Genomic DNA, 26,571 nt, shown 5'->3' with positions numbered 1-26,571 from the left:
CAAGTTTCCTCTCCTATCTTCTGCCTCCCACATTTCTCTCCCACAAGCAGGGACTGGGAGGGAGTGGGAGGGACGCCCCCACCCCCCACCCCAGGGTCCACCGTCCTCCCCTGGGGCAGGCAGGAAGACTGAGTTCTGCGGATGCTGTCCCAGCTGTCTCAGAGCTGCCGCCCCCTGGTGGCCATGAGCGGAATGGCAATCCTGGGCGCTCCCAGGGGAGCAAAGAGAACCAGCTGTCTGGAGCTCCCCGGGTCTGATCCCGACCTTCATGGAACTCAGTGTTGGGACAGGTGGTGGCTGAGTGATAACAAAGAGGCTGGGCTGTCACCTCCCTGTTCCCCACAGGGCACCTGGAGTCCAACCTGACCTTTGCCAGATACTAACCTGGACAAGGCTGGGTGTGGGGCTGTGACCTCCATCTGTGCAGAATGGAACCTTGGCTTTCAGGGTCCCCTACATGGCCCAGATGCCCCAGGGGACAACACGGACGTGGCCTTCCCTCCTGAGCCATGCTCCTGACCAGAGCACCCAGCCTCAGCCGATGTGACCCCCAGACCTCCTGACACCCTTGCCCCACCTTTGGGAGAAGGCCGAGCCTTGTCCCATATAGAAGGGAGCTGAACCATGTGTCAGGTCCCCAGTCTGTCCCCTGGAGGCCCACTGGGCAACACCACCCCGATCTTGCCTCCCACGCTATTCTGCCTACAGCCCCTCTACCTCTGCAGACCTCGGCCTGGAGCCCCAGACCTGCCCAGCCCCCCACCCCAGCTCGGCGCAGGGCCTGTCTCAGCCAGGCCTAGGGGTGTTGGGGTGTCTGGAGGGCCGGGGTGGGGGCTGAGGCTCGGGACAGCTGGCCTGTGTCCCCACACTGGGCCCGGGGCCCAGCCAGAGAGGCGGGGGCCTGGCCACTCAGGCCCTGGCTGAGGCCAGGATTTTTGGCCGGGCTGCGGGGCCCTCCCTCCCGCTTCCTCTCCCGAGGGCTGTCCTGGCAGAGGCCCCCTCGCACTTTTCTGGCGGGAACACGGCCAGCATGGAGAGAACAGCCACAGAGGGAAAGCGGGAAGGAGATGGAGGAAAGTGTGTGTGTGTGTGTGTGTGCAGGAAGAAGGCCCGCAGTCCAGTCCGACCCAGCCTGGGAGGCTCTCGCCGGCCCTTCCCTTTCGTAATTGCCCCCTCCCGGCCCCCTCCTCCGCCCGCCCTCCCGCCCGCCCTCTCTCCCTCCCTCCCTCCTTCCCTCTCAGCGACGACCAGGCAGCAATTACGCTTTGGGGATAAAACGAGGCGCAGAGTGCGGGCCGGGCATTCCTCCTCCGGAGATGGCGGGTCTGACTGCGGCGGCCCCACGGCCCGGACCCGGAGCCCTGCTCGCGCTCCCGCTCCTGCTCTGCCTCCTCCGCCCCGCGCAGCCTGGAGGTAAGAGCCCCTTGCCGGTCCCCTGCTGCCCGCAGCCCTCGCAGCCCCTCCGGCCAGGTGCTGGACTGACAGGCTGCCAGAGGAACCCTTCACGCCCCAGCCTCCCGCTCAGCCCCAGGAGTCGCCTCGAGAGCCAGCCCTGTGCTGGAGGAACCTGTCACACAGACGCCCTGTGACTTGGGATGCTCCCTAGCCCTGTCCAGGAGGGCAGCATGGACTTTGCTCCACCAGATCCGCCCCTTACTGCCATTTGGGCTCTGATTGGCCACTTGCACACCTGTGGGGCCAGCTGGGTGCCCGTGCCACCCTGCGGAGCGGGCACCTGTGTTGGAGACCACTCTGCCACAGCGAGCTGTGCAACCTCGGCAGGCTCCCTGTCCCCCAGGAAGTCAGGGTCCCCCTCTGCCGAGGTCAGGGCCAAGCTGATGATGGGCTCGTGGGTCAGAAGGCTGCTGCTGTGACCCGTCCCTGGCAAGGGGCACGGGGAGGCCTGAGTGCGATGCGTGCATGGGCAAGGTGTCATGTGCTGTCTTGCACAGATGGACGCGTGGGCCATGCCCAAACATGTCACCGAGCGGGATGGAGTTTCTGGGAAGGGAGGAAGGTCTGCACATGGCTTCACCCTGAGACAGGTGGACGTGGGGCTGGGGGTCACGCATGAAGTTGCCTGTTCAAGTCAACAGAAGTCTACCAACCTACACGAACGCATGGGAGACTGGGAGTCCAGAGTGTCCCAGGTGTGGGCTGTCACTGAGCGTGTGACCAAGTGTGGGTCTGTGTGTGAGCAAGTGTGATATTGATGAGTACAATCGAAGAAATTGGAGCTAGGTGGCTTCAGGCGGGGGCGGGAGAGGACCTCAGGGTGTTGCTGTGTGTGTGCCCTGACTGGGAGTGGCTGCTTGGGGCCAGGTGGGGCCACAAGGTGCATCCGGCTGTGGGAAGAATGGGAAGGGAAGTGCAGGCTTGAGAGCCATGGGGGGGGGGGGGTCTGGTTGTCACGGGAGTGCACCGAGCCCTTAGACCAGATCTAGCGTGGAGGGCAGAAGGGTTTCAGGACTGAGCAGGGCTGGAGTCCGACCAGGGCTGCAGCATCTGTTGCTCCCATGAGGCTGACCTGCAGGGCCGGCTGCTGGGAGCAGGAGTCACCCAGCTGGGTCCGCTCCTGAGTTTGGAAGAGGCCGAGGGATGTGGGCACCAGCGCCTCCAGGCCGTCTGACCCTCCTCTCCCAGCGTGACCCCAACTCCTGCCGCCCTTCCCAGAAGGCTGCCACCTATAGAGGAGCACCAGGGATGACCACCTGGGGTTGGGGGATGGTGGCGTTCGGGGAGACTTGGGACGACATCTGGGGAGGGGCAGGCCTGGGCATTGTCCTGAAGGGAAGTGACCCTAACCTGTGGCCTTGGTGACAGTGCTTAGCCCCCAGCTGGCCAGGCCCTTGCAGAGAGGAGTCTTGGTTCTGGCCCAGATGGCCAGACTCGCTGGGTTCAGATCCGGGACATGTGGATTGGGGGGGTCTTGGGCTGTGCACAGGACACTCTGGCAGCCCCCCATCTGGCTGTCCTGGGGGATCCCAGCTTCCCCACCCAAGCTTCAGAGTCAGTGGGCTGACAATGGCACTTCCTGGGGAGAGCACCTGCCCCAGCCCCCTGTACGCTTTAAAGGGGGAGCTGGTGACATTAAACCAGGTGTCCTGCTTTCCCCAGCCTTTTTCTGATTTCTGAGCTGGAGGTGGTTTGGATGAGAGCCATGGGGGGAACGCTGAACAATTGCGACATAGGGGTCACCGTGCTTTGTGCTGGGCAGGGAGGTTTTTTTTTAAGCTCCCCAGGTGTCTGATGAACCGCCAAATCCAAGCAGCTCAGCTTCAGACATTGACCCAGCCCCATCTGGCTGCTGGGACCTCAGCAGGGGACAAATATGCCCCTGTGTGGGAGGGGACAGTCACCCACGAGGACAGATTGTTTTTGAAAAGCCCTTGGCAGCCCGCCCCATGCAAACAACAAACAGCTTCGTGAGCTCTTATCTGCTCCCCAGGCCAGTCCTGGGCTTTGGCTTGATGAAGCCATTGCCAAGGCCCGCCAGGCGCTGTCACCCGCAGCGTCCCAGATCTCAGAGCGAGGGGCAGAGGGCCCAGCCTGTGACCAGGGTCACTGCTGGTCCCAGACCTGACGCTCTTCCCGCTGGCTCTTGGTTCCCCCAGCTGCAGAATGAGAAGAAACAGCCCTGCCCCGTGCACCCACCTCCCAGGGCCAGCAGAGTCTGCAGCCCCGACGCGCCTGCCAAAAATGTGTCAAATATGAGAACCGTGGGAAGGTTAATTTGCAAAATGATATATTCTCTCATTTGGAATGTGCTAACTCTGGCTGTAACTCATTTCCAGGTTTAATTTCTAAGGTCTAATTCTTCCTTTTGGGAGCAGCTGATCTATAAATAAATGTGCAGTGATGGAGGAGGAAGACAGAACCAGGGGAAGGGGTGGCCTTAAGGAGCCTCGGGAAATCCAGGAAGGCTTCCCAGGGAAAGGGACATTTGAGTTAGACATGAAAGAAGGGGCTGTATTTGAGAGGCTGTCAGTAAATGGGAGGAAAGCCTCGGGTATAGGGTTCTGGAAGGTAGAATTGGGGATAGAGGAGTAGATTCCACTTCCACGGAGCTAAAAAGCAATGTTAGGTAATGAGTTCCCCAGCATGGGAAGTATGCAAGCAGAAACAGGAGAATGTTTGTAAAAGGAGATCCAGCCCAGGCCAGAAGACTGTTATGATTCCTGCAAGTCTAGGATCATGATTCTTAGATCCAAGAGACAAGTTCCACCCTGGGCTAGTGGGTAGAACAAGCCAAACCCACATAAAACAAGACAAGCATGTTCCAAGCCAGCTGCTTGGGGCTGGCGGAGGAAGACCCCAGGGCTCAGAGAAGGCAGGAGGGAGGCTGAGCTCAGTGTGGACGCTGGGTAGGGGGTAGAGGGAGGTGGGCAAGGTGCTCCTGGCTGAGGTGGGGATGCAGGTGACCTGCTGGGCACAGCGAGGGGGTCTCCAGCTTTTCAGTCTGTCTGTGGACTCATGTTTTATTCTAACCTCCCCTGCACTGCCCTTGAAAAGAGTCAGGCAGGGACCCTCTGTGGCCACCAGGCCCTCCCGTGTGCCCTGAGCATGATGGCCATGGGGCTTCGGGCTTGGAGCGGGGCCGGTTGGTGTGAGCAATGGGCATGGCCAGGGAGAAGAGCCATGCGAGGGCGGAGACAGAGTCTTCTGTCCCCCCAGGCAGGGTGCAGGAGCGGGAACCCAGTGAGGAAGAAGGGTTAGCCGGGCCAGGGGGTGCTAGGTAGCTCAAAGGGGGAAGGCAGCTGGGCAGCTGCCGCCAGAGATTAAACTGAGTCAGACCAGAGGCACAGGCGGCCTCCCTGTGTCTACCTTCTTCACCCATCGTCACTGAGCACCTACTGTATGCCTGGCCCTGAGCTGTGGGCTGAGCAGAGAAAATGGAGATGCAGGTCGCCGGTATTTTGTTTTCTTCAGCAATTGCTCTGTGCCAACTATGTACAACCTCTCACCCGAACACTTGCAATTGTACAAGTCCGTGAGAATCAGGTACCTGTGGTAAAAAAGGAAAATGAGGCTCAGAGAGGTTGCATGACGGGCCTGAGGTCACACAGGTGGTAAGATGCAGCGAAGCCAGGGTTAGAAGCCAGGGGCGCCTGTCCTGAGACCCTTGCTCTCCCCACCCACCACACTGTTCCCTGCTCTGGAGCTAGAGAGCAAGGGACAAAGGGCTGGGAGGAAAGAGGGATGGAGGCTGAGGCAGGAGGATGGAAAGTTCAAGCCCACCCTGGGCAACTTAGTGATCTGGTGAGACCCTGACTCAAAGTAAAATAAAATTAAATTAAAATAAAAAGGGCCGGGGATGTAGCTCATTGCAAAGGCCCTGGGTTCAATCCCCAGTACCTAAAAGAAAGAAAGAAGAAAAGGAAAGAAAGAAAGTGCTGGAAAGAGGCAGCAGCAGAGAAAGATGCATGAGACAATGCTGGAGCTAGAGCCAGGAGCGGCATCAAAGGCCCAGCAAGCCGTGTGTGGGTTTGGCAGCTGATGACAGGCCAGCGCACTCACTGGTTCCCAGCAGGCCCAGCCCCTGGGGCCGCCGAGCCGAGCCCTGGGGCTCTGACCAGATTTCATGTACTGCAGGCCTGGGCTGCCACCCCCAGGGCTCAGGGCTTTGGCGTGGGGTGGGCAGGACAGCCGGGCATCCCCAAGCCCGCTGGGCTGCTGCTGAGGCCAGTGAGGCCCATGACCATCAGGCCCAGCTGCACTCTGTCGCCAGACCTCGGAGGCCAGACATCTGGACACCCTGCAAAGCTGTAAGACTCTGTCCCCCAAACCGTCAGGGCACCATGGGACTCCCTGCCCCCTGCAGCAGGGCAGGGCAGGGCCATCGGCAGGGTTGGGGGCATTCTGTGGTGCAGCCTGGGCCCAGTTTGGGACTGAGTCTGGTGCCATGACAACAGTCAGGCCTCAGTCGGGGGCCAGCACCTCACTGGTCCATGGGGGCTGAGCTCGTGACCTTGGCCCAGGAATTAGCTATTCCTTAGGAAACTATTCCTTTGCTCATTCACAGTGTCCAGCTCCGGGGCCCAGCACCTCCCACAACAGCCCTGTGTCAGATGGCCAAGACCCCACCCAAGGGTGGCTGCCCGGTGGCTGAGGACACTGACCCCACACCGTCCTATCAGTGTGGGAATGGCTGTGCCAGCGCCGGCAGTGGCTGCGCTTCCTTGCTGTGGTTGTCACAGCCCCGCCTGGCCTCCCTCAGCTCTGGCTTCCACCAGTGCTGCCCACCCCAGCCCTTGCCCTCAGGGAGGGCTGTGCAGCACTCCGCCTGCTGTCATTCCCGGAGGTGCGGCCTGAGTTGCAGCCACGCTCCACCTCCTCCCAGCTGTGTGGCCCCAGAGGCTTCCCCTAACCTCTCTGAGCCAGACTTCACATCTGTGAAAACTGTGGTCATAATCCCTGTCCTTGCAACCTCACAGGGCCACTTGGAGAAGTAAGAATGAGAAAATGCAAACATTGGACTGCCAGAATTCTGGGAGGCTGAGGCAGGAGGATGCAAGTTCAACCTCAGCCTGGGCAACTTAGTGATTTAGTGAGACCCTGTCTCAAAATTTGAAAAGAAAATTTTTTTGAAAGGCTGGGGATGCAGTTCAGTGCCAAGGCCCTGGGTTTGATCCTAGTACCAAAAAAGGGGGAAAAAAAAGGAAGGAAGGAAGGAAGGAAGGAAGGAAGGAAGGAAGGAAGGAAGGAAAGAGAGAGAGAGAGAGAAAAGAAATCTGGTCCACAGAAATTGCTTCTTAGACAAACAATATGATTATCATTATTAGCATGGTTACCAGGTTTTATGAGCCCTGGCTAATGGTAGATTCTGCTGGCTTCCTTCCAGGGGTCCCAGGGGTGGTGCCCGGTGGTGTGCCTGGTGGCATTCCCGGAGGCGTTCCTGGAGGCGTCTATTATCCAGGTGATGTACACGGTGCCCCTAAGACGTGTCCCTGCCCCTGGACACTGCAGAAGACAAGAGTCATGCCTACCTAGAAACTCCATCCCCGGGAACCTGTGTCACAGGCACAAGGGCAGAAAGATTCTGAAAGATGAAACAAGATCCCCCAGCTGTGGGGGATGGGCGCTCTGTCAGACGATCCGCAGCCTCCTGGCCACTAATCCTGCTCCTGGCAATTCGCTTTGCTGGAAGCAAATACTTGCAAAGGAGAGAAAAAGAGCAGTCAGGCTCATAGGAGCATTATAAAAACTTCTCTGATTGGAGGATGGGATTAAGTGAACTCAACACGGGCAGCTATGAAGAATTATGATTTTTTTTTTGCCACTACTGGAGATTGAACCCAGAGCCTCCATCCTGAGCTGCATCCTTGGGCCTTTTTAAAAAATTATTTTTTAGGGCTGGGGATTTAGCTCAGTGGTTCTGCTGCCTGCCTTGCAAGTGCAAGGACCAGAGTCCAATCTCCCCTACCAAAAAGTATATATATTTTTTAAATTGCTAAGTTGCCCAGGCTGAGCTCAAACTTGAGATCCTCCTGCCTCAGCCTTCAGTGGAGTGTTTTTGAAGTAAAAGGAATATAAAAGCAATGACTGTGCAAATGGAGATTGGGAGCCCCTGGCCTGCCTCTGCCAAAAGAAAATAGGCAGGACTTTGGGGCAATGGTACTGGGAAGGGAGCATTTTTTCTTCTAATTTAAAAAAAGGATGATATTCTCAAGTAGATTAAAAATGAAAAGCAATGTTTTTAGTACTTAAAAGTACTAAAATAGACACAAACTGGCACGGAGCTATTGACTGAGACAGACTGGGAAACTGAGGCTCACAGTTTGACCCACCCAAGGGCATAACCAGGAGGGATGGATTTGACCATGGGAGGAGGGAGGGTGGCCTGGAAGGGAACTGATGGTCTGTCTGTTTGTCTGTCCGTGGCCTGTCTGTCTCTCTCCCTATTCTCTATCACAGGGGCTGGTCTTGGAGGCCTGGGAGGAGGAGGTGAGCTCATGAACCAAGCACTTGATTTGGCTCTGGGTGTCATCTCAGTCCCCACCCAGGGTCCCCAGAAGTTATGGGTCTCCCTGTTACAGCTCAAGCATCCTGAGCGTGGGAAGAGCCCTGTCTGAGAACCAGAGCCGGGCCCCTTGGCCCCCCAGGGTTCCCCCTGGTGGCCCCTGCTTTCAGATTTCTTTGGATCTCACAAACACCCTCTGCCAAGCTGGCAGAGCACAGATCTTCCCTTCTGAAAAAAGCTGAGCCACAAACCTGGGCAGGGCTGGGCTCCCAGTGGCTCAGTGTGTGAGGATGAGGAACCCCGATCCCCTCTTAGCCCCTCAGGGTGGGGTGGGGAGATAGTAAGACAGGGTGCTGCGGCTCCCCATTCACCACCATCTCTTCCTTCTACAGGACTGGGACCTGGAGGGAAGCCACCCAAGCCAGGTACAGGGAGGGCCTGGCCAGGCAGGGGGTCTGGGAGGGGCCCTGCAGGGCTGTAAGCCGGGAGCCAGGCCAAGAAGCTGGGTGCGGCGACAGCTCCCAGGTATCAGCAGGTGGGGGCCAGGCCCCAGGGCTTCCAGGGACTGGAGGCGGGAGGCAGCTCGAGACCTCCCTTTGTGAGAAACATCCCGCCTCCGCTCCACAAGCGCTGTGACCCCCAGCTCCTCGAGACTGCCTCCTCCTGAGCACAGCCTCAGCAACAGCCTGGCCCAGAAGCAAAATTAGAGACAGAGGCCCGGCATGGTGGTGCACGTCTGTGATCCCAGCACTGAGGAGGCTGAGGCAGGAGGATTGCTATGAGTTTGAGCTCAGCCTGGGCTATCTATCAAAACCCTGTCTCAAAAAAAAAAAAACAAAATGGAGCTTGAGGTCCCAGTGGCCACCAGGCCTTAAAGACGAACTCCACACCCTCGATCTCAGACAGCCTTGTCTACTGTGGGTCAAGGCCCCAGAGAGCCCTGACCTTGATGCTAGTCTGACCCCAGACCAAGCCCTGAACTCAACCCCAGGCTGAACTCTGACCCTGGCCCCTGGGGCACGGAGATCACCATCAGCTCAGGAAGCTCACAGGGCAGGGAGGAGGCCCTGCTGACAAGGAGCAGGTGGACGTGGCGGCATCTCTGTCTGGATTTACAGCCCCTCGGAGTGAAAGGCTCCACATGTGCTCCGGTGCCCCACCCCCAGTCCTGCCTTGTGGCCAGGGTCTGCAGCCCCAGACTGTGGGACGGGACGCTCGCTGGATGTCCAAGAGCTCTTACGAAATCCCTGTGGTCCATAATCCAAGTGCAGATGGATCTGTGGGACCAGATTCCCAGATTCGAGCAAGCCTGGCTGTTGTGAAACCCCAGCCAGCAGCAGGGGGAGGTGGGGGGTGGAGCGCCCAGGCCAGGGGCTCCTGGGGTTGGCAGGGTCTGCAGAACCAGGAGAGAGGGGGTCCCTGCTTCCGCCTTCCTGGAGGGATAGACAATTGCACACAGTCTCCAGCTGGGTAGCGGCTGAAATGAAGTATTTAGTATTAAAGACAGGTTAGACTCCTGAAAGAACCTCCAGCTCGAGGCAAAGGAGTAGCCCCTAAGGAAAGTCAAGGGATCAAGTGATCACCTTCGGATGAAGAGAGGGCCGCAAAGAGGCAGGGACTGGCTTCTGTGACCTCACTGAGGTCACCTTTCAGCCTCAGGACTTAGGAGAGTCCCCGTGGGTCCCCAAGGAAGCTCCCCACCTCCAGGTGGCTGGGAGGGAATGTCTGGGCCTGCCCAGGCAGGACAGGACTGGGCACAGGCAGCGCGTGTCACGCTTGGGAACAATTAATCCCTCAGTGATACAGTGGGTGGCCTGGCAGCTGCTGCTCCACGTGGGTCCAGCAGGCCGGCCCTGCCCAGGCCAGGCTCTCAGCAGGGGCCACACAACTGGGCACCGCCCTCCTGCACCCCCAGCACCAGCTGGAGGCCGGCTGCCCCCAGGAGGGCGGTGGACACAGCAACCTGGCAGCCGCATACACTGGGCACTTTAATCTCACCAGCTTGCTGGGCCCGGGAAGGTAGGAACATAATGACTGCTTATAGATGGGGAAACTGAGGCTCAGGGAGGCAAATGAGTGGCTTCTACTCTCAGAGAATGAGGAGAGCACAGGGTCTGAATGTAGAACTTCCTGTCTCTGGGAAGAAAGGGGGTTGGGCTGCCAAGGTCCATCTGTGGTCAGCTGGTCCCCTCTCTCCTCCTTTGCAGGCGCCGGGCTGCTGGGGACATTTGGGATCGGTGAGTCCAGGGGAAGGAGGGCGGCAGGGTTGGAGCAGTCTGGGTGCCACTGTGGAGAAAGGGCCGATCCCCCCACTCTCGCCACTTCCAGTCCAGTCCCATCCTCCCTTCCCAGTCTCTCTGTGGACAGGAAAGGTCTGAGAGTGTCCCTTGTCCCCTGGGAGTTCAGGAAACAGGATGCAGACAGAGCTGGGAAGTGGCCAGGGCAGCCCCGGGCCTAGGCACTGCACCATCCTACCTCGGCAGTACAGGCCATCTGACAGAGGGTCTGCCCCAGCTTCCCCCAGGCCCAGGTCACACCGAGGCCAATGAATGGGGAGGGCTGACTGGAGGCAGGGAGCCAGAGAGAGACCTCTGCAGGGCTCTGCAGGCTCCAAGCATGGGGTCCTCCAGGAGGGGTCACTCCTGGGGCTCAGGACCCTAGCAGCGAGGCCTGGTGCTGTGGGAGGGGGGCTCCCGTAGTGTGAAACAACTCGGTGCTCATGGGGCTTCCTGTCTGCGTGTGGACAGACGGTGGGGACAGAGGACCTCCCAGACCCAAGTGACGAACAGGGAGGGGGCTGAGTCTAGGGAGAGGCCAGGGTGGGGGTCAAGGCCGGGCCTGGTGGGGGTCCTCCCTGCACCCCTCCCTGCTGAATGCCCCAAGCTGGCACACTCCAGGAAATGCCAGGCCCGACTCCGCTTGCTAGGGAGCCAGGCATCACCCTGTTTGCATGCTCAGAGACCAGCTAGGGGCCCGCACGCCAGCTCCTCCTCACCTGCTCCCTCTTCACTGCAGGTCCTGGTGGCCTCCCTGGTGGTGCCACCGCCGGGGCAGGTGAGTAACACCTGGGTCAGATGCCCCACTGGGGGCAGCTCTGAGCTCAGCCTGGTAGGCAGGGCAGCTAGGGTACAGGTGCTGCCCTGGGCACAGACAGGGCAGGGATACCACCTTCCCCAAGCAGCTGTCCTGGGCACACAGTGTCCTGGCTGGGGGTTGGGTACGGCTATATCCTAGTGACTCAGGCTGCAAGAGGCTCTGGGGGCCATCGGCTCCCAGGACACGTGCTGTGGGAGGTGGGTGGGTGTGTGGCCCCAGAGCCCAGGCACCCTGACCTGCACCACCCCATCTGCCTGCCAGGCACCACTGCACCAAGCCTGGCACTCTTCAAAAGAGACCCCAACATGTCCCAGGCAGGCAGCGCCCAGCAGTCAGGGACTCGGCAGGTTCCATGAGTGTGGTGGCTCAGGACCTCACTCTGTCCCCCTCCGCAGGGATCGGGGCCTTTCCTGCAGGCACCTACCCGGGGGCTCTGGTGCCTGGCGGAGCGGCTGGTGCTGCTGCTGCTGCTGCTGCTGCTGCTTATAAAGCTGCCAAGGCTGGTGAGTGGGGTCTTTGGGACAGGCCACAGCCCCCACCCTGGCTTCCTTCCGTGGGCGGCAGGGGCAGAGTCCTCCCCCGCATCTCAGGAGCCAGCTGGGTGTGTCCCAGCCACAGTGGGTGGGTAGCAGGGCCCCAGTGCACAGCCCACCCCTTTCTCCTCCTCCTTGCTGTCCCTGCACGATCCCACCCACCCCCTCACCGGTCCTGGCTCTCCAGGGGCCGGGCTTGGTGGCATCGGAGGGCTTGCTGGTGTTGGCGGAGTTGGCGGAGTCGGAGGACTTGGTGGCGTTGGTGGCTTAGGAGTGTCTACAGGTATGGTGGCCACACCTGAGTCCCCTAGGTGATGCCCCAGGCCAGGCGGAGCCCTCTCTAATGCCCTCCTGTCCTGGCCAGGTGCCGTGGTCCCTCAGGCCGGAGCAGGCGTTGGAGTAGGAGCTGGAGGGAAGCCAGGGAAAGTTCCAGGTCAGTGTAGAGTCACTGGGGCTGGGGAGCAGAGGTCAGGGAAGGACAGGGGTGCCCCATGGGGCTGGGGGAGGAAGGGCAGAGCAGGTGACATCCAAGCCCAAAACACCGTCCTGTTCTGTGAAACGGAACTGGAGCAGGAAGCAACCTCAGAGACAAGCTCTGTGGCAGGCTGTGGGGTGACAGATGAGGAAACTGAGGCTCAGGATGGCCTCAGGATGGTCAGAGCGGAAGGCCTGCAGCTGCTGGCAGCCGGGGCGCCGCCCCCCCACCCGCCCATCTGGTGCTCATTCGGCTATACCCAGCCCTTTAGGAAGTGACTTCAGGTTAAACAAAAGGCTGCCTGGGTCCGCTGAGTCCTCGCAGCAGGAAGGACATCTGGAAGCTGTTAGCAGAGGTGGGCTGGCTGGGGTGCCGGGTAAACAGGCTCCCGGAGACAGAGATAAATCCACACACAGAGGGTTTGCAGATGACTTCGGAGACTCGTGGGAGGAGGCCTCGGCCACCCTGCGTCTGCCCAGTGCCCCAGGCAGCACAAGGGCCGCTGACTTGGGACCCCTGGTGGGAAGGCAGGAGGGGCCCCTGGCTCAGCTGCTGATCATGGCTCCTCCTTCCTCCTCTGACTCCAGGTGTGGGGCTCCCAGGTGTGTACCCAGGTGGAGTGCTCCCAGGCACAGGTGAGGACGGGAACGGGGATAGAGCAGCCCCTGGCTTCTCCCCACACCCACTCCTCCCCTCAAGCAGAGGCCACAGGAGGCCTTAAGTCCTAGCCAGTTGCTGTTTTCCTAAGGGTCAGGGTTCAAGTGAATGGTCATAAGGTCCCTGGCATCAAAGGCCAGCTTCTGCCAGGCATGGCGGTGCATGTCTGTAACCTCAGCAATCTGGGAGGATGAGGCAGGAAGATCAAAACTTCAAGCCCAACCTGGGTAACTTAGTGACTTAGTGAGGCCCTGTCTCACAGTGAAAAAGGGCAGGGAATGTATCAGTGCAAAGGCCCTGAGTTCAGTCCCCAGTACCACACACACACACACACACACACACACACACACATACACACACACACACACGTCCAACTTCCCCTGGTTCCAGGCCCAAACTCTAATCCCAGCCTAAGGTGGGTACCCAAGGGCACACTGAGTCCCCAGTGTAGCCAGCTGTTTCCCAAAAGCACTGAGTCACCAGGGGCGTCTGCCCAGCGAGCCCCTCAGAGCTGCCCCTTGCTGGCCTCTCCCTGCCAGGGCAACCACCCCGCCCTACACATGACCTCCTGAAATCCCCCAAAAGTCCAGATCCAGGCAGCTCTGTGGGATTTGCTGACACAGTCGCTCCCTCTCCTGTCCCTGGTGGAGGCCCAGGGGAAGTGGGAGAGATGGAAGATGCTGGTGGAGGATTCCAGGCGCAGTGCGGGGTGGGTCCCAGGGCCACGGCGCAGCCCATAGCTCTGGCTTTGGATGCTGGTGCTGTCTCTCCTGAGGGTCATCAGGACGGTTTTATAACACAAACTGAGAAATACGATTAAAACAGGTCTGAGGTGGACATGGTGGCCCACGCCTGTGGTCCCAGCACTCAGGAGGCTGAGGCAGGAAAATCACCAAGAGTTCGAGGCCAGCCTGAACTACACAGGGAGACCCTGTCTCAGAAAAACAAAACAACAAGGCCAGGGATTTAGCTCAGTAGTTCTGACACCTGCCTCGAAAGTGCAAGGGTCCAAATTCGATCCCCGGTACCAAAAAAAAGAAAGAAACTCACAAAAGAGAAACAAAACAACGACACAACAAAATAGATCTGACCTGGGCCAGGGATTTAGTTTTGGCACCTGCCTCGCAAGCGCAAGGTCCCGAGTTCGATCCCCAGTACCAAGAAAAAAAAATAGATCTGACTTTAGCCCAGGCAGCCAAAGAAAGTCCCCCCCACCAACTAGGTCCTTTCTCTGCCTGCCCCATGACATGGCCCCGTCGCTGGCAGTCAGTATGGAAGGGGAGCCGCTGGGAACCCAAGGCAGTGCCAAGTGGGGCCTTCATACCCTCTCTGCCCTGCCCCTTTCTGCTCAGGAGCTCGCTTCCCTGGAGTAGGGGTGCTCCCTGGAGTCCCCACTGGAACTGGAGTCAAGGCCAAGACCCCAGGTATGCATCCGCTGAATGGGCCCCAGGTGGGGTGTGGGGTGTAAATGGGGACTCTGGGCTCATTCGGGGCCCTCTGAGTGAGCACGTATGGCAAGGAAAGACAGCGTGCTGTTCAGAAACCCCACAGAGTGTGTGAGGCCACACGAGGCGTGGTCTGGGTGGAACTGCCTGCCCCTCCTGCGGGGTGATGGTACCACTGTGCCAGAATGACAGTTCTTTATCATTGCAGGTGTAGGCGGAGCTTTTGCCGGAATCCCAGGTGAGGCGAGGCTGTTCCTCTCTGCAGGGTGGGAGAACTAGCAGGTGGCCCACCAGTCAGGGGCACCTGCTCTGGGCCGGGCTGGGCACCCAGAAGCCCACGCAAACTGCCCAATCCCCATGTCTCCTGCTCTGGGCCTTGAACTGGCTTCAGCACAGAGTGGCAGGAATCACAGGCCCAAACCCACCAAACACACCCAGGGAACCCATCCCTGTGCCAGGGGCTGCAGGGCTGCAGGGCTGCTGGCCAGAACTCCAGGGGAGAATCCTGCAGCTCCTTGGAGGAGGTGACCTATGGCTGGGCAGTGTAGGGAGGACCTCAGGGAGCAGAGAGAAGCGCATGCATCTGAGCAGAAAGCCAGTGGCAGGCAGAGGTTTAGAAGGAGCTGCTGGCCCACAGAGCTTGGCCTTCACTTGCTCTTTGTTCCCATAGGGGTCGGGCCCTTTGGGGGCCAGCAGCCTGGGGTCCCCCTGGGGTACCCCATCAAAGCGCCCAAGCTCCCAGGTGAGTCGGAGGGAAATCAGCTTTGGGGACTTGGGCCACAGATGTCTCTGGAACTAGGGTAGATGGGGTGGGGAGGGGAATCTTGGGATTGAAGCTAATTCTAGTCACCTGCCTGGAAAACATGGGGATATAGCCTGCGGGTGTAAAACCACGCACACACATATCCACACGCACACCTATGCACAGACCCATGTCCTGATGGGAGACCACAGGTAGTGATAGTCAGAAGGACCATGCAAAGCAGGCGTGGTGGTGCACACCTGTAATCTCTGCCCTCTGGGAGGTGGAGGCAGGAGGATCAAAAGTGCAAGCCCAGCCTGAAAAACTTAGTGACTTAGCAAGCTCCTGTCTCAAAATAAAGAATTTTAAAAAGGGCTGGGGATATAGCTCAGTGTGAAGGCCCTAGTTTCAATCCCCAGTACCACCAGTACCACAAAAGAAAAAGAAAGAAAAAAGAAGGAGAGAGAGAGAGAGAGAGAGAGAGAGAGGGAGGGAGAGAGGGGGGAAAGCGATGCATTGGAAGTCCCTCCTGAAGTCGAATTCCTGTTGGGAAGTGCATGAGGAAGCTACTCAGACCCTAGGGCCACAGCAGGGCCAAGATCTGCTGTGGACAGTTGCATCTCTAGGGCTGGGGGTCCACTCTTCCTCTGCCCAGGACTCTGCTCTCCTGGGAACCCCTGGGCCCCTGGGGGTCTTAGCCCCTGTGGGCAGGACTATCACTCCGGGGTGGGGAGCCCAGCAAGGCCTGGGGCAGCCCTGAGCCCACCCTGCCCTCTGCCCAGGTGGCTATGGACTGCCCTACACCAACGGGAAGCTTCCCTATGGTGAGTATGGCCCTTCCAGACCTGGGGCTTCCAACCCCTTCCAGCTCCTGGGCCTGCCAAGGGTGCTGTGGCCCTCTCAATCCACACTTTTGGAACGGGAGTCCCCAAAGGACACAGCATGAAATTCGGACTCAGACGGCCTGTTCTCAGTCCTGGCCTCCCATTTCTCCTGAGGGCCCGAGCAAACCATTTCCCTTCTCCGAGCCCCAGTGTCCTGGGCTGTACAGTGGGAGTAATGATCCCACAGGTGGGGGTGTTTGTGTTCATTCTGACTGGGGTGACGGGAGGCCAGGAGGGGGATCACTGACCTCTGAGTCTCTGTCCTGCAGGAGTGCCTGGTGCAGGGGGCAAAGCTGGTTACCCCACAGGGACAGGTATGGAAGTCCTCACTCACTTCCAGCCAAAGGAGTGCTGGTCACTGTGGCTCCCAAGCCCTGGGGCTGGCCAGGGTCTCCCCTAAAACAGGCCCTGGAGCTAGGGGGAAGATTCCAGAACCCAGGCACTTCTGGCTGTGAAGCCCCTACCCACACCCGGATGTTGATGGAGACTGGACACGGGTGGGCCCTGGAGGTGCCACAGCACCCTCTTCAGTCCCCCTCTCCCTTCTCCAGGGGTTGGCTCCCAGGCAGCAGCTGCGGCAGCTAAAGCAGCCAAGTATGGTAAGAACCTCCGGGGCACCCTGCTAGCCCAGGCCCCCAACCTGGCTGTCCTGTTGCCTATGAGGGCTGCCTCGTGACTGGCCAACCAGGACCCCCCTACGTTCCCATTCATCTAACTTTGTCAACACCATCCACACATGTACCTCTTCCTTCCTCCAACCATTCCTCCCTCCCCGATCTGTCCCTCCCTCTCCCATCCATCCCTTCCCCTTCCTCCATCCCTCCCTCCACAATTCCTCCCCCATTCCTCTCTCCTTCCCCCATCTATCCCATCCATCCCCCTTCCCCTATCCATGATGGTCCCTCCCTCCATCCATCAGTCAGTCCCAGAGATAGCAGATAGCAGCCCATAACAGCCTTGCAAGGTAATGCACACATTGTCATGGGAATCAAGAAGAGAAAGGAGGGCTGGGGATTCAGCTCAGTGGTTCTGCTGCCTGCCTCACAAGCACAAGGTCCCGAGTTCGATTCCCCAGTACCAAAAAAAAAAAGAAGAGAGAGGCATTATTTCTACCTGGGGAAAGTTAGGGAGGCTTCCTAGAGAAAGTAATATGTAATGGCAGCTATAAAATATAGGCAGCATTTGTCATGTGGTGAACACAGAAAGGAGGAGCCCAAGCAGAAAGGACGGGGACCGTGGTGGTTAGGAAGACAATTTGAGGCGGCACCTATACAAGCATTTACATTTTTAATAGTTACACATCAAGTTAATGTGTACTATAAAAATGTAACTCAGTCCTCAAGTCCATGGTGTCTTGGACAGCCTTTCTGCAGATGTGGCATGGCCATCACGTGCCCAAGTGACAGGCAGAGTGGGCATCTATGCCCGGCCCTGGGAAACCCGCCAGCTCAGGATCAGACCACAGGAGGCTAAAGCCCTCTCCTGTCCCCAGTCCCCAGGAGCTCTTCCTGTTTCCAGGCTGGGATGGAAGACCTGTCCCACCAGCCCAGGGGGCAGGAATGAGGGGGACCCGGGCCTGCCCTGCGCAGCTCCCCAGCCCAGGCCCCTTGGCTGGCTGGGCTGGTGGCGAAGCCTGGAATGTGGGAGCAGGCGGGCCCTGAGGGGCTGCCAGAGCAGCATTTGGTTTAGAAACTTGGCCACGTCTTTGGAACACAGGGAGAGGAAGCCTTGAACTTTCTTTCAGGGGCCCCTCTGGCCCAGCCCGGGGAGTGGCCACTTGTGGTTTCTCAGTATGTGGCAGTGATTAGAGCCGGATCTGACCGAGAGCATCGGACTCCCTTGCCTTCATGAGCACCGTTGAAATGGACACTTGGGGCGGGGCCCTCCTGAGCCGTGCTGGTTCAGGTTCACACACCTGCCCCCTCCCCAGTGGCCTTCCTTCTCCTCAGGAGGGGCCCTGGGGAGCCACATCGTGCTGCCCCTGTCCCTGCAGGTGCTGGAGGAGCCGGAGTCATCCCTGGCATCGGAGGGGGTGGCATTCCTGGCGGAGCTGGCACCATTCCTGGGATTGGGGGCATCGCAGGTAGCATCATGTCCAGTGAGGGGTGGACATGTCCTTAGGAGGGCCACCAGGAATGGGTCTCATTGCCTGTGGCTGTCTTTTCAGGGGTGGGGACTCCTGCGGCAGCTGCTGCTGCGAAGGCTGCTGCAAAGGCTGCAAAGTACGGTGAGCACCCCCAGCATGGCAGGCCCAGGGCTCAGGCCTGCTCGGGCCTCTGTGTGGGCCCTGGAGACCCGGCCCATGAGGCTGGGAGACTTTGCCTCCATCCACCCGGGCCACTTCCCTCCCACCTCCACAGGCATAGTCCACGCCTCCTTGCCTTGGCCCATTCTCTACCTGAGATGCCACCTCCTGCTTCTGCAGGATGACTCTGGAGGGGACCCTGGGTGTGCCTGCTCTGCCCACCCCATTCCCTGCCTCAGGGCTGCTCTTGAACCCAGATGCCCACAGGCAGGGATTCTGGTTTTGCTTTAGAAGTTGATCACACTCTGCCTAGCCACAGATCTGACCCCAAGAACTCCTCAGGGCCTCTCCTAGTCCCTCCCCACCTCTCTGATGAGTTGGCTCCATGCACCTGCATGTGACCATGTCACCCCATAGCTCCCCTGGTCCCCTGCCCAGGAGGCCTGAAGAGGTTCCCACGGGGCTCAGCAGGAGAACATTCCTTTTCCTTCCTCAGGAGCTGCTGGAGGCCTAGTGCCTGGTGGGCCAGGAGTTAGGGTCCCAGGTGTTGTGGTCCCAGGTGTCAGGATCCCAGGCATTGCAGATGGAGCAGGTGAGCTTGTGTGTGTGTGTGTGTGTGTGTGTGTGTGTGTGTGTGTGTGTGTGTGTGACAGAGCAATATAAAAGCTAGTGGCAAGATTTTTGCATGCTCCCCCAACTCTGCTTATTTGCCCACATCCTTGGCCACGATTCATTCCCTCTTCCTCCTCCCATGGATTGTAACAACCTCCCAGTTAGCTGCCACCAGCATCATTGTCCCTGATTTACCTTCTGAGTGTCAGTGCACTTCTGGGGGCAGGAGCTGTGTCTTTTCATCTCCACGTTCCCCGTCCTTGGCTGAGCAGGCGCTCAGTACTAAATGGAGCCAGGTGGGTGGGCAAGTGGGCACCTGGTGGCCAGGTAAGTGGCCATGTGGATGAGCAGGCAAAATGACAGGTGGGGCAGGAGATGGGTAGATGGATGAACAGAGACCAGGATGAGTGGTTCATGGGTAGATAGATAGAAAGGGACAGAGAGATGGAAAAATGAATTGGTAGGAGAGAGACGGATGTGCAGGCAGGGGGCTACATTAGTGGTTAGGAGGATGGATGGATGGATAAAAAGGTGGGTAGAAGGGAGGCAGGCAAATGCAAACTGGGTGGTTGTCTAGATGGCTAAATAAGTGGATGGGTGGGCAGGTGAGTAGATGGTGGACAGAGGTGGGTGGCTGGACTGAGATAAACAAATGGACAGACGTGGAATTGGGAGAGTAGGTAGACATGTCTATCAAGTCCATATTGGCTTGATAGACAGCAAGGTGAAGTAACAGATGGATAGATGGACAGAGGTATGTCCTGGGCATGTTGCCTCCATTGTCTCCTGAGTATTTTTGTCCCCTGATCTCTCTAGGGCCTCTGGGGCCAGCTGCAGCTGCTAAAGCAGCGGCCAAAGCAGCTAAATATGGTGAGTGCTTTGCCCCAGCCTGATCTGGCCTCTCACTACTTACTAGAGAAGGGGAGCAACTTACCCGGGGTCATGGAGCAAGTCCCTGGAGGAGCTGAGCCTGGGGTGGTGTCTCTGCCTGCGACCTCCACCATGAAGCCATGGGGTTGAGTGGCGGGACAGTCCCAGGATGGTTCTCCAGTGGTGACAGCGTCCCTGGCCCTCCTTGCTCTGGCCAGCTGCTCTCAGAGGCGCCCAAGCCTGACTGGGGAGAAGCCCATGCTCAGTCTCCCAACCCTTCCCAGAGCACCCAGAGAACAGAGGAGTGGGGTAGACGGAGGCCTCATGGAGGAAGCTGGCCAGGGGCCTGGGCACCCACTTCCTGTCCTCATCGACCAGACCTGGGGGACAAGCGTCCTCTTTCCCGGTTGCCAGCATCCCCCAGAGCCCTTCTGGCCTCTCTCATCAAGGACCCTCCCCTATACTCTCCCCAACAGGGGCCCGGGCTGGAGTAGGAGTCGGGGGCATCCCCACCTATGGGGTCGGGGCCAGGGGCTTTCCTGGCTATGGCATCGTACCCGGAGTCGGGGTCGGACCTGGAGTTGGGGTCATACCCGGAGTAGGAGTTGGAGTTGGAGGTGTCCCTGGAGCTGGCCTTTCCCGTAAGCCTGAGTTTCATCTGGAAAACCGGTGCGGGGCGAGAGACTTTCCCTCTTCTTAGGGCTTCCGAGGGCGCAGGGAGGAGGAGGGGCAGGAGCTGCGGTCCCACCCGGGCACAAACAGGCGGGGATTGGAGGGTCTCATGCCCTCTTGTTTCCTCTTAGCAGCAGCCCAGGCCGCCGCTGCTGCCAAAGCTGCCAAGTATGGTAAGTGGCCCTGCCTTGCCTGTCCCCAAGCCCTGCTGTCCCACAGGACCACTCTTCAAATTCAGGGCAGCTGAGGGGCACACCCCCCTCCCACTCGGGCCTCCAGGGCTGGGACAGCCTGGCCAAGCTGGTCACCTCACCCCGAAACAGCGAGCTCAGGGGCCAGGCAACCGTGCTGTCCTCCCCAACTCCCTGGCCCCAAGAGGCGGGTGCTGGATGCTGCTCCTCTCTCCCCCAGGTGCAGCAGGAGCTGGAGCCCTGGGAGGTCTGGTGCCAGGTGCAGTACCAGGTGCAGTACCAGGGGCAGTACCAGGGGTAGTACCAGGAGCAGTACCAGGAGCAGTACCAGGGGTAGTACCAGGAGCAGTACCAGGAGCAGTACCAGGGGCCATACCAGGTGCAGTACCAGGTGTGCCAGGCACCAAAGGAGTGCCAGGTGAGCTGGGGCTGGTCCCAACGGGACCCTGGGGGAGGTGGGAGTCAACTAGATCCAGAGACAGGAAGATGGGTTGAAATTTCCCCTAGGGCAGTCCCAAGGGGAGAGCCCGGGTGGGGTCCTGGTGGCCGATTCCTGGCAAGTCCCATCCCTGGTTAGGGGGGCTCAGGGATGTCCTCCTGCCCTGTGGCAGAGCCCTTACTGCCCAGGCTTAGGTGGTCTTCTGTGCCCCTGGGGTCTCTCTAGTTCCCTAGCAGCAGAGGACCTGACACCTTTGGGTTCCCTCGGACTCTTTCTCCACCAGGCAGAGGCCAAGGGGAAGAGATTAAAAAGTGACTGCGACATTTAGTGACACCCTTCCTTGGTTGTTTTTCCCATCAGCAGGTTTCTCATCTGCATTCTTTGTCCTTTCCAGGAGAAAATTCCTCTTCTCAGTTTCCTTAAGAAACAAGCCAGGGCTAGGGTGGAGCTCAATGGTGAAGCACATGCCTGGCATGTGAGAGGCCCTGGGTTCCATCCCCAGTCAGGAAAGAAAGAAAGGGAGAGAGAGAGAGAGAGAAGCAAAGGGGGGGGGGAGAGAAAGAGGAAAAAAGGGAGAGAGAAAGAAGAAGAGAGAAAGGACAGGACAGGACAGGAAAGGAAAGATCACTTCCTGCTATAATTTGGACACAGGCACTATCAGGATGTTGTAGAATTCGCAGCACCATAAGCAGAAAATTCTGCCATACTTTGGAGAACAATAGTGACACCCCTACCAGTCACTGCTGTCACCGAGGACCTGACTCCCATGAGCTTAGAGCTGCTTCTCGGGGCCACATGGAAACCCCGGCCAGGCAGAGTCTTCCCAGGTGCCAGGGGGAGGCTCAGAGCCAGGCCCGAGCCCAGGCGCCCTCCTAGGCCGGGCTCTGTGCACTGCCCTCTGTCTCCAGCGGGAGGCGGCGTGCACAGAGGGACTTCTGCAGGGACTGCGGGGAGAGATGCTCCATCTTGGGGAGGGGTGCTGGCTGGGGTTGATCCCCTATTTCCTCTCTCCATCCAGGAGCAGGGACCCCAGCAGCTGCAGCCGCTGCTGCAGCCGCCAAAGCAGCTGCCAAAGCTGGCCAGTATGGTAAGCGCCCCCACGTCTGTCCCGGCCCGGGCCCTTGCTCTCAGCTCCCCCTCTTTTCAGAGGTTCGTTGCCTTCTGAGTAGGGAAGCAGCTGGAGCAGGTGCCTGGTGAGCTCCCAGGGCCTGCCTCCCACGCCCTTCCCTCCACCTCCTGGCCAGCGACAGCCTGCCCCCCACCCCGTGACCTCTGTCCTGCTCCCCCTGAGGGCCACCTTGGCAGCCCCAGGCACTCACACTCACACTTCCCTGCTTGTGCGACCCAGCTGTGGGTCAGACCCCGGGCCAGGCAGGGATCTGTGAGCCTGGCCTTGCGATCCTGCAGAAAGCAAGATTGAGACCAGAATCTGTAGGGCTGGTTAGGCCAGGTTCACTTGAATTCCCAATTTCATATACCCAGCAGTCTTAGGAAGTCGGTATCATTGTTCCCATTTTCCAGATGTGCAAGTTGAGTTTCCCCCGACTTCAGTAATTTACCCTATTGTCCCAGATCTAATGGTGATGGAGCTGAGATATGAACTCAGATTTGCCTGTCCTGCAGAGCTCCCTTTATTTTGTTTCTTTTAATTTATTTCATTTTAAAATTTTTTAATTTTTTGCAATACTGGGAACTGAACCCAGCCAGAGCCTTTACACTGAGCTGTATCCCCCACCCTTTTTAAATTTTGTTTTTAAATTTAAAATCTCACTAAGTGGCTAAGTTGCCCAGGCTGGGCTCAAACTTGAGATTCTCCTGCCTCAGCTTCCCACAGCCTGGGATTATAGGCCTGTGCCATGTTGCCTCGCTCAGAGTTCCCCTGACTATGTACCTCTCTCTCCATCACACCCAAGTCCCCAAGGGACTTGTCTCTCAAAAGCCTAAAAGCTCCTAAAATTGTACTCACCTCATCTTGGGGAGGAGCAGTTGGGGCCCATCAGGGGAAAGACAGTGGCCCAGGGTCACACTACAAGGCCATGCTGGGGCCAGGACAACAACCCACAGCTCCTGACTCTGTACTCTGCGCTCAAGACCGGGCTAAGGATTCGCCGTGCTCACTTTTGCAGGGTTAGGCCCCGGGGTCGGCGGGGTTCCAGGTGGCATAGGCGTCGGTCCTGGTGGTATCGGTGTTGGTCCTGGTGGCCTTGTGCCTGGTGGTGTTGCCCCTGGTGTCGGCACCGGGCTTGGACCTGGTGGTATTATAGGTGAGGGGCCTACGCGAGTGGACTTTGGGGGGCCCTGAAGCCTCCATAACCACCATCCCTGAACCTCCTCTCCCTCCAGGAGCAGGGACCCCAGCTGCAGCCAAGTCCGCTGCTAAAGCAGCTGCCAAAGCCCAGTACCGTGAGTGCCACATCGCCTCTCTCCTCTCCCCCAGGGCCACCTGTGCCCTCAGACCCGGCCCTCGCATCCTTAGACCCCACACAGCAGGGGGGGGGGGCAGGCTCCAGTCCTGTTTCCCAGTTGCCTGTAACCTCTGGGGCTCTCTCTGGTTGTTGGGAGAAGTAGATGAGTTTCCCGGAGGGAAGAGCAGGATGTAAGGTCAGGAAGTGGGGTACACAGCATGCACCCCAAATGCCAGCCTGTGGTGGGCCTGGGCTAGGGTACCGGGAATCGTAGGAAACCCATTCCTGGGGAGCACAGCGTCAGCTGGAGTCAGGGAGGCCACTACTCAGCTCGGGGTCCGATGTGGTCCCCAGGGTGACAATCTCCCCGCGGGTGCTCCCTGCCCTGCCGCCACTCCATGGCCCACCTCTCTCTGCAGGGGCCACTGCCGGGCTGGGTGTTGGAGTTCCTGGCTTTGGAGCTGGTGCCGGGGTTCCCGGATTCGGAGCTGTGGCCGGTAAGGAGCCTGCTAGGGGCTGGGCAGCTCCGAGGGTGGAGACCCTCCCCAGGACCCCCCACCAGCCCATGGTGCAGCACGTCCTCCATTAGGTGCCCAGCCTCAGGCAGGCCATGCCAGGCCTGGAGCGTACAAGAAGGGATGGATAGAAGGATGAAGAGAGCCTGGCCCTCCCGCACCCCTAGATCAGACTGGCAGTGGCACGTGTAGGTCCAGGAGCCCGGTGCCAGCCGAGGAAGTCAGAGTGGGCTCCCTGGAGGAGGCAGCAGAAGCCCAGGCTTGGAGCTCAGCTGCTGACCCCCTCTCCTTCCCTTCTCCCAGCACCAGGCTCCCTGGCCGCCGCTAAAGCAGCCAAATACAGTGAGTAGAATCCCCACGCTGCCTGCTTCCCTCCGCCTCCCCCTCCTACAGACGGGGAGAGCAGAGCAAAGCGGTTCCCAGGACAGCAGGGACGGCCCTGTCCCTTGCCTGCTAAACCGAAAGCACCTGTCATGTTTCCAAACCCCACTTGGGCCCTGACACGGTCACAGCCCCAGGTGCCACTGTCGCTGGGACTTGGCTGGGCAGCCTCTGCCCTCTCCCCACAGTGGAGTAGGATCGTCTTCCCCATCTGGGTGCTGTCCCCTCCCTGCCTCCCTCTCGGCGTGACCCAGCCTGCTCCAGCCAGCCACCCTCGATGGCATGGCAGACCTGCCCACCCCACCAGCCACTCCGCCTTGGGCAGCCCGGCTGGCCGTGCCCATGCATCTGTCCCCGAGCCCCTCCTGGGAGCCAGCAGGGGGCCTCAGCCAGGGACTCGCCAGCAGCTGGCTCCAGTAGGCTGCTCCACTGCTCGGGGCCTGTTTCCACCTCAGAAAATCCCAGCTTCCTCAGCACCACGCCAGCAGCCCCGCTCACCCTGGCTCCTCTCCCACCCCCGGCCGGCTGCCCAGCCAGCCTCAGTCAGCAGACATTGCCAAGGAAACCGGGCAGTGTCACTGAGCAAAGCAGCTAAGGACTCCGATGGCTCCCAAGCCATTTCCTGGCCCAGGACCTGGAGCCCATGCCTTAACCTCCGCTCTGCCTCTGTGCGCCCATCTGCACAATGCGGGGGGGGCCTCCTTTCTCCTGGCAGTGCCTGGAACTGAGGGTACCAGTGAGTGACAGCTGTCAATCACCCGCTACCACTCTTGGCAGTTCTGCACTGGGCCAGGATTCAGAGCCTGCAGAGTTCTCAGGCTGTGTCCTTCTGTTCACAAACACCCCTAAGGCAAGCAGGGAGGTGGGGACTCTGGGCTCGGAGAGACCACAGCTAGGACTCATAGAAAAATCAAGACTCAAACTGAATTTGAACCCAGGGCTATCAGAATCAGAGATGTGTGGTCTGAATTCAGCAGCTCCCGGCCACTGCTGTTACCTGGCCCACTGGCCCAGGGACAAGGAGGTGATCATGCCCTGTTAGAGAGGAAGAGGTCAAAGCCTGAGGGGCATTGATTTGGCCCTGCACTAAGGGCAGAGCCAGGACTCAGCCGTGGATGTTCAGGAGAGGACGTCCTGTCTCATGCTCCTCCTGCTGGGTCACAGGGCCTCTGCCACCTGTCTGCTTGCCTTGTGTCCCACCCTCCTGAAATGGGGGACCAATCCTTCCTCCTCTGTCCACAGGAGCAGCAGGGGCTGGGGCTCTTGGAGGACTTGGAGCTTTTGGAGGACTGGGGCCTCTGGGCGGACCCGGGGCCCTGGCAGGAGCAGGTATCCCTGGTGGTGTGGCAGGTGAGTTTCAGCCCCAGGATAGCCTGGGCAGGGAGGGAGACAGACCCACAAACAGTCCCTCCCTGTGCTCCCTCTGTGTCCCCAGGCATCGGGCCTGCTGCCTCGGCTGCTGCCGCCAAAGCTGCCCAGTACGGTGAGCACTGGCTGGGACTGGGAGGGCTCTGACCAGGCCCCTGGGCCCTGTGTCCCTCTAAGGCTGCTCTGTCCCTCTGCAGACAGCCTCAGGCATGGTTCTCAGCAGGCGGGTTTAACACCCAGCTCTCTCCACAGGCCTAGGGGGTGCCGGTGGGCTCGGAGCCGGAGGGCTGGGCGCTGGAGGACTGGGAGTTGGAGGACTGGGAGTCGGGGGACTCGGAGCCGGAGGACTGGGCGCTGGTGGACTTGGGGGTGAGGCTGCCTAGGGATCGGAGAGCACTGTGTGTAGCGTGTGCATGAGTGAAAGAGAGGCAGAGGCAAAAGAGACAGGGTTTCTCCCCATCCTGGACACCGGCCCAGCCCTTCCGAGCAGGAGGAGGAAGGACCTGGCATTGGCTAGGACAGGGCCAGGCGCTGGGCACGCTGGGGTACCCGGGAGCCCTTCTGAGGCCAGGTCGGGGTTCTTCTCCAGGCTTCTTGGCAGGCACACAGTCGGTTCCTCCAGAGACCCTTTCTGTGGGCACCTTCTCCACCCTGGGCTCAGGCTGACCCCGTCACCCTGCCTGCCCCAGCCCCCTGTGTCTGTCCCGAGCTGCGTGGGCTGCGCCTTCTCCTCCGGGTCCCTGGTCCTGCAGCGCTGTTTACGCAGGGGCTTGAGTGAGCAGAGGCAGCTATCCCTCACAGAGCCCCGTTCCTGTCCTCTCCCCTCTCTTTCAACCCACTGGCCACTGGGTGTGGAAGTTCACTCATTTTCCAAGCAAGCCAATCAAAGGCTGGAGAGAAATCACTTTCCCAAAGCCTTCATTGTGGTGGCTTGGTGCTGACACTTCCGTCTCCCTTGGGTGGTCACTGGGTAACTTGAACTGGCCCTCAAGCCTCTTCCTGCGTGTTCTGAGAGGCTGGATGCACAGTAGTAGTTTAATAAAGGCCATCAGATGGTGGGTGCAGGAGGGCAGGCAGGGAG

At 59.4% G+C, this 26,571-nt stretch overlaps 1 protein-coding gene across 12 annotated transcripts in view; it reads left to right on the top strand.

Annotated features, from left to right (window-relative positions):
* The first annotated feature begins 1,231 nt into the window (after window positions 1-1,231).
* Window positions 1,232-26,571, top strand: part of Eln (elastin) — a 29,381-nt gene continuing 4,041 nt past the window's right edge. The window contains exons 1-31 of one of the 12 annotated variants that reach the window (XM_013070497.3): window positions 1,233-1,413; window positions 6,842-6,916; window positions 7,915-7,944; window positions 8,353-8,385; window positions 10,168-10,197; window positions 10,976-11,014; window positions 11,452-11,559; window positions 11,777-11,872; window positions 11,954-12,022; window positions 12,652-12,699; window positions 14,074-14,145; window positions 14,375-14,404; window positions 14,837-14,908; window positions 15,691-15,732; window positions 16,062-16,106; window positions 16,344-16,391; window positions 17,786-17,875; window positions 17,960-18,019; window positions 18,534-18,629; window positions 19,466-19,519; window positions 19,996-20,160; window positions 20,323-20,364; window positions 20,603-20,800; window positions 21,840-21,908; window positions 22,948-23,085; window positions 23,165-23,224; window positions 23,646-23,723; window positions 24,045-24,083; window positions 25,365-25,472; window positions 25,558-25,605; window positions 25,743-25,859. In XM_013070497.3, the coding sequence (XP_012925951.2) occupies window positions 1,317-1,413; window positions 6,842-6,916; window positions 7,915-7,944; window positions 8,353-8,385; window positions 10,168-10,197; window positions 10,976-11,014; window positions 11,452-11,559; window positions 11,777-11,872; window positions 11,954-12,022; window positions 12,652-12,699; window positions 14,074-14,145; window positions 14,375-14,404; window positions 14,837-14,908; window positions 15,691-15,732; window positions 16,062-16,106; window positions 16,344-16,391; window positions 17,786-17,875; window positions 17,960-18,019; window positions 18,534-18,629; window positions 19,466-19,519; window positions 19,996-20,160; window positions 20,323-20,364; window positions 20,603-20,800; window positions 21,840-21,908; window positions 22,948-23,085; window positions 23,165-23,224; window positions 23,646-23,723; window positions 24,045-24,083; window positions 25,365-25,472; window positions 25,558-25,605; window positions 25,743-25,859 (2,296 nt within the window). In that variant the 5' untranslated portion in view covers window positions 1,233-1,316. Of the gene's footprint in view, window positions 1,414-6,841; window positions 6,917-7,914; window positions 7,945-8,352; window positions 8,386-10,167; window positions 10,198-10,975; window positions 11,015-11,451; window positions 11,560-11,776; window positions 11,873-11,953; window positions 12,023-12,651; window positions 12,700-14,073; window positions 14,146-14,374; window positions 14,405-14,836; window positions 14,909-15,690; window positions 15,733-16,061; window positions 16,107-16,343; window positions 16,392-17,785; window positions 17,876-17,959; window positions 18,020-18,533; window positions 18,630-19,465; window positions 19,520-19,995; window positions 20,161-20,322; window positions 20,365-20,602; window positions 20,801-21,839; window positions 21,909-22,947; window positions 23,086-23,164; window positions 23,225-23,645; window positions 23,724-24,044; window positions 24,084-25,364; window positions 25,473-25,557; window positions 25,606-25,742; window positions 25,860-26,571 lie in introns of all 12 variants that reach the window. The other 11 variants (XM_021254388.2, XM_013070501.3, XM_013070500.3 and 8 more) reach the window with 11 other exon arrangements.

The sequence above is a fragment of the Heterocephalus glaber genome, unplaced genomic scaffold (assembly GCF_053883595.1).
Source record: "Heterocephalus glaber isolate CG9 unplaced genomic scaffold, H.glaber_assembly_v1.0 deba00001610, whole genome shotgun sequence".
Taxonomy (NCBI): Eukaryota; Metazoa; Chordata; class Mammalia; order Rodentia; family Bathyergidae; genus Heterocephalus; species Heterocephalus glaber.
This window is presented reverse-complemented; position numbering and strand designations above follow the sequence as displayed.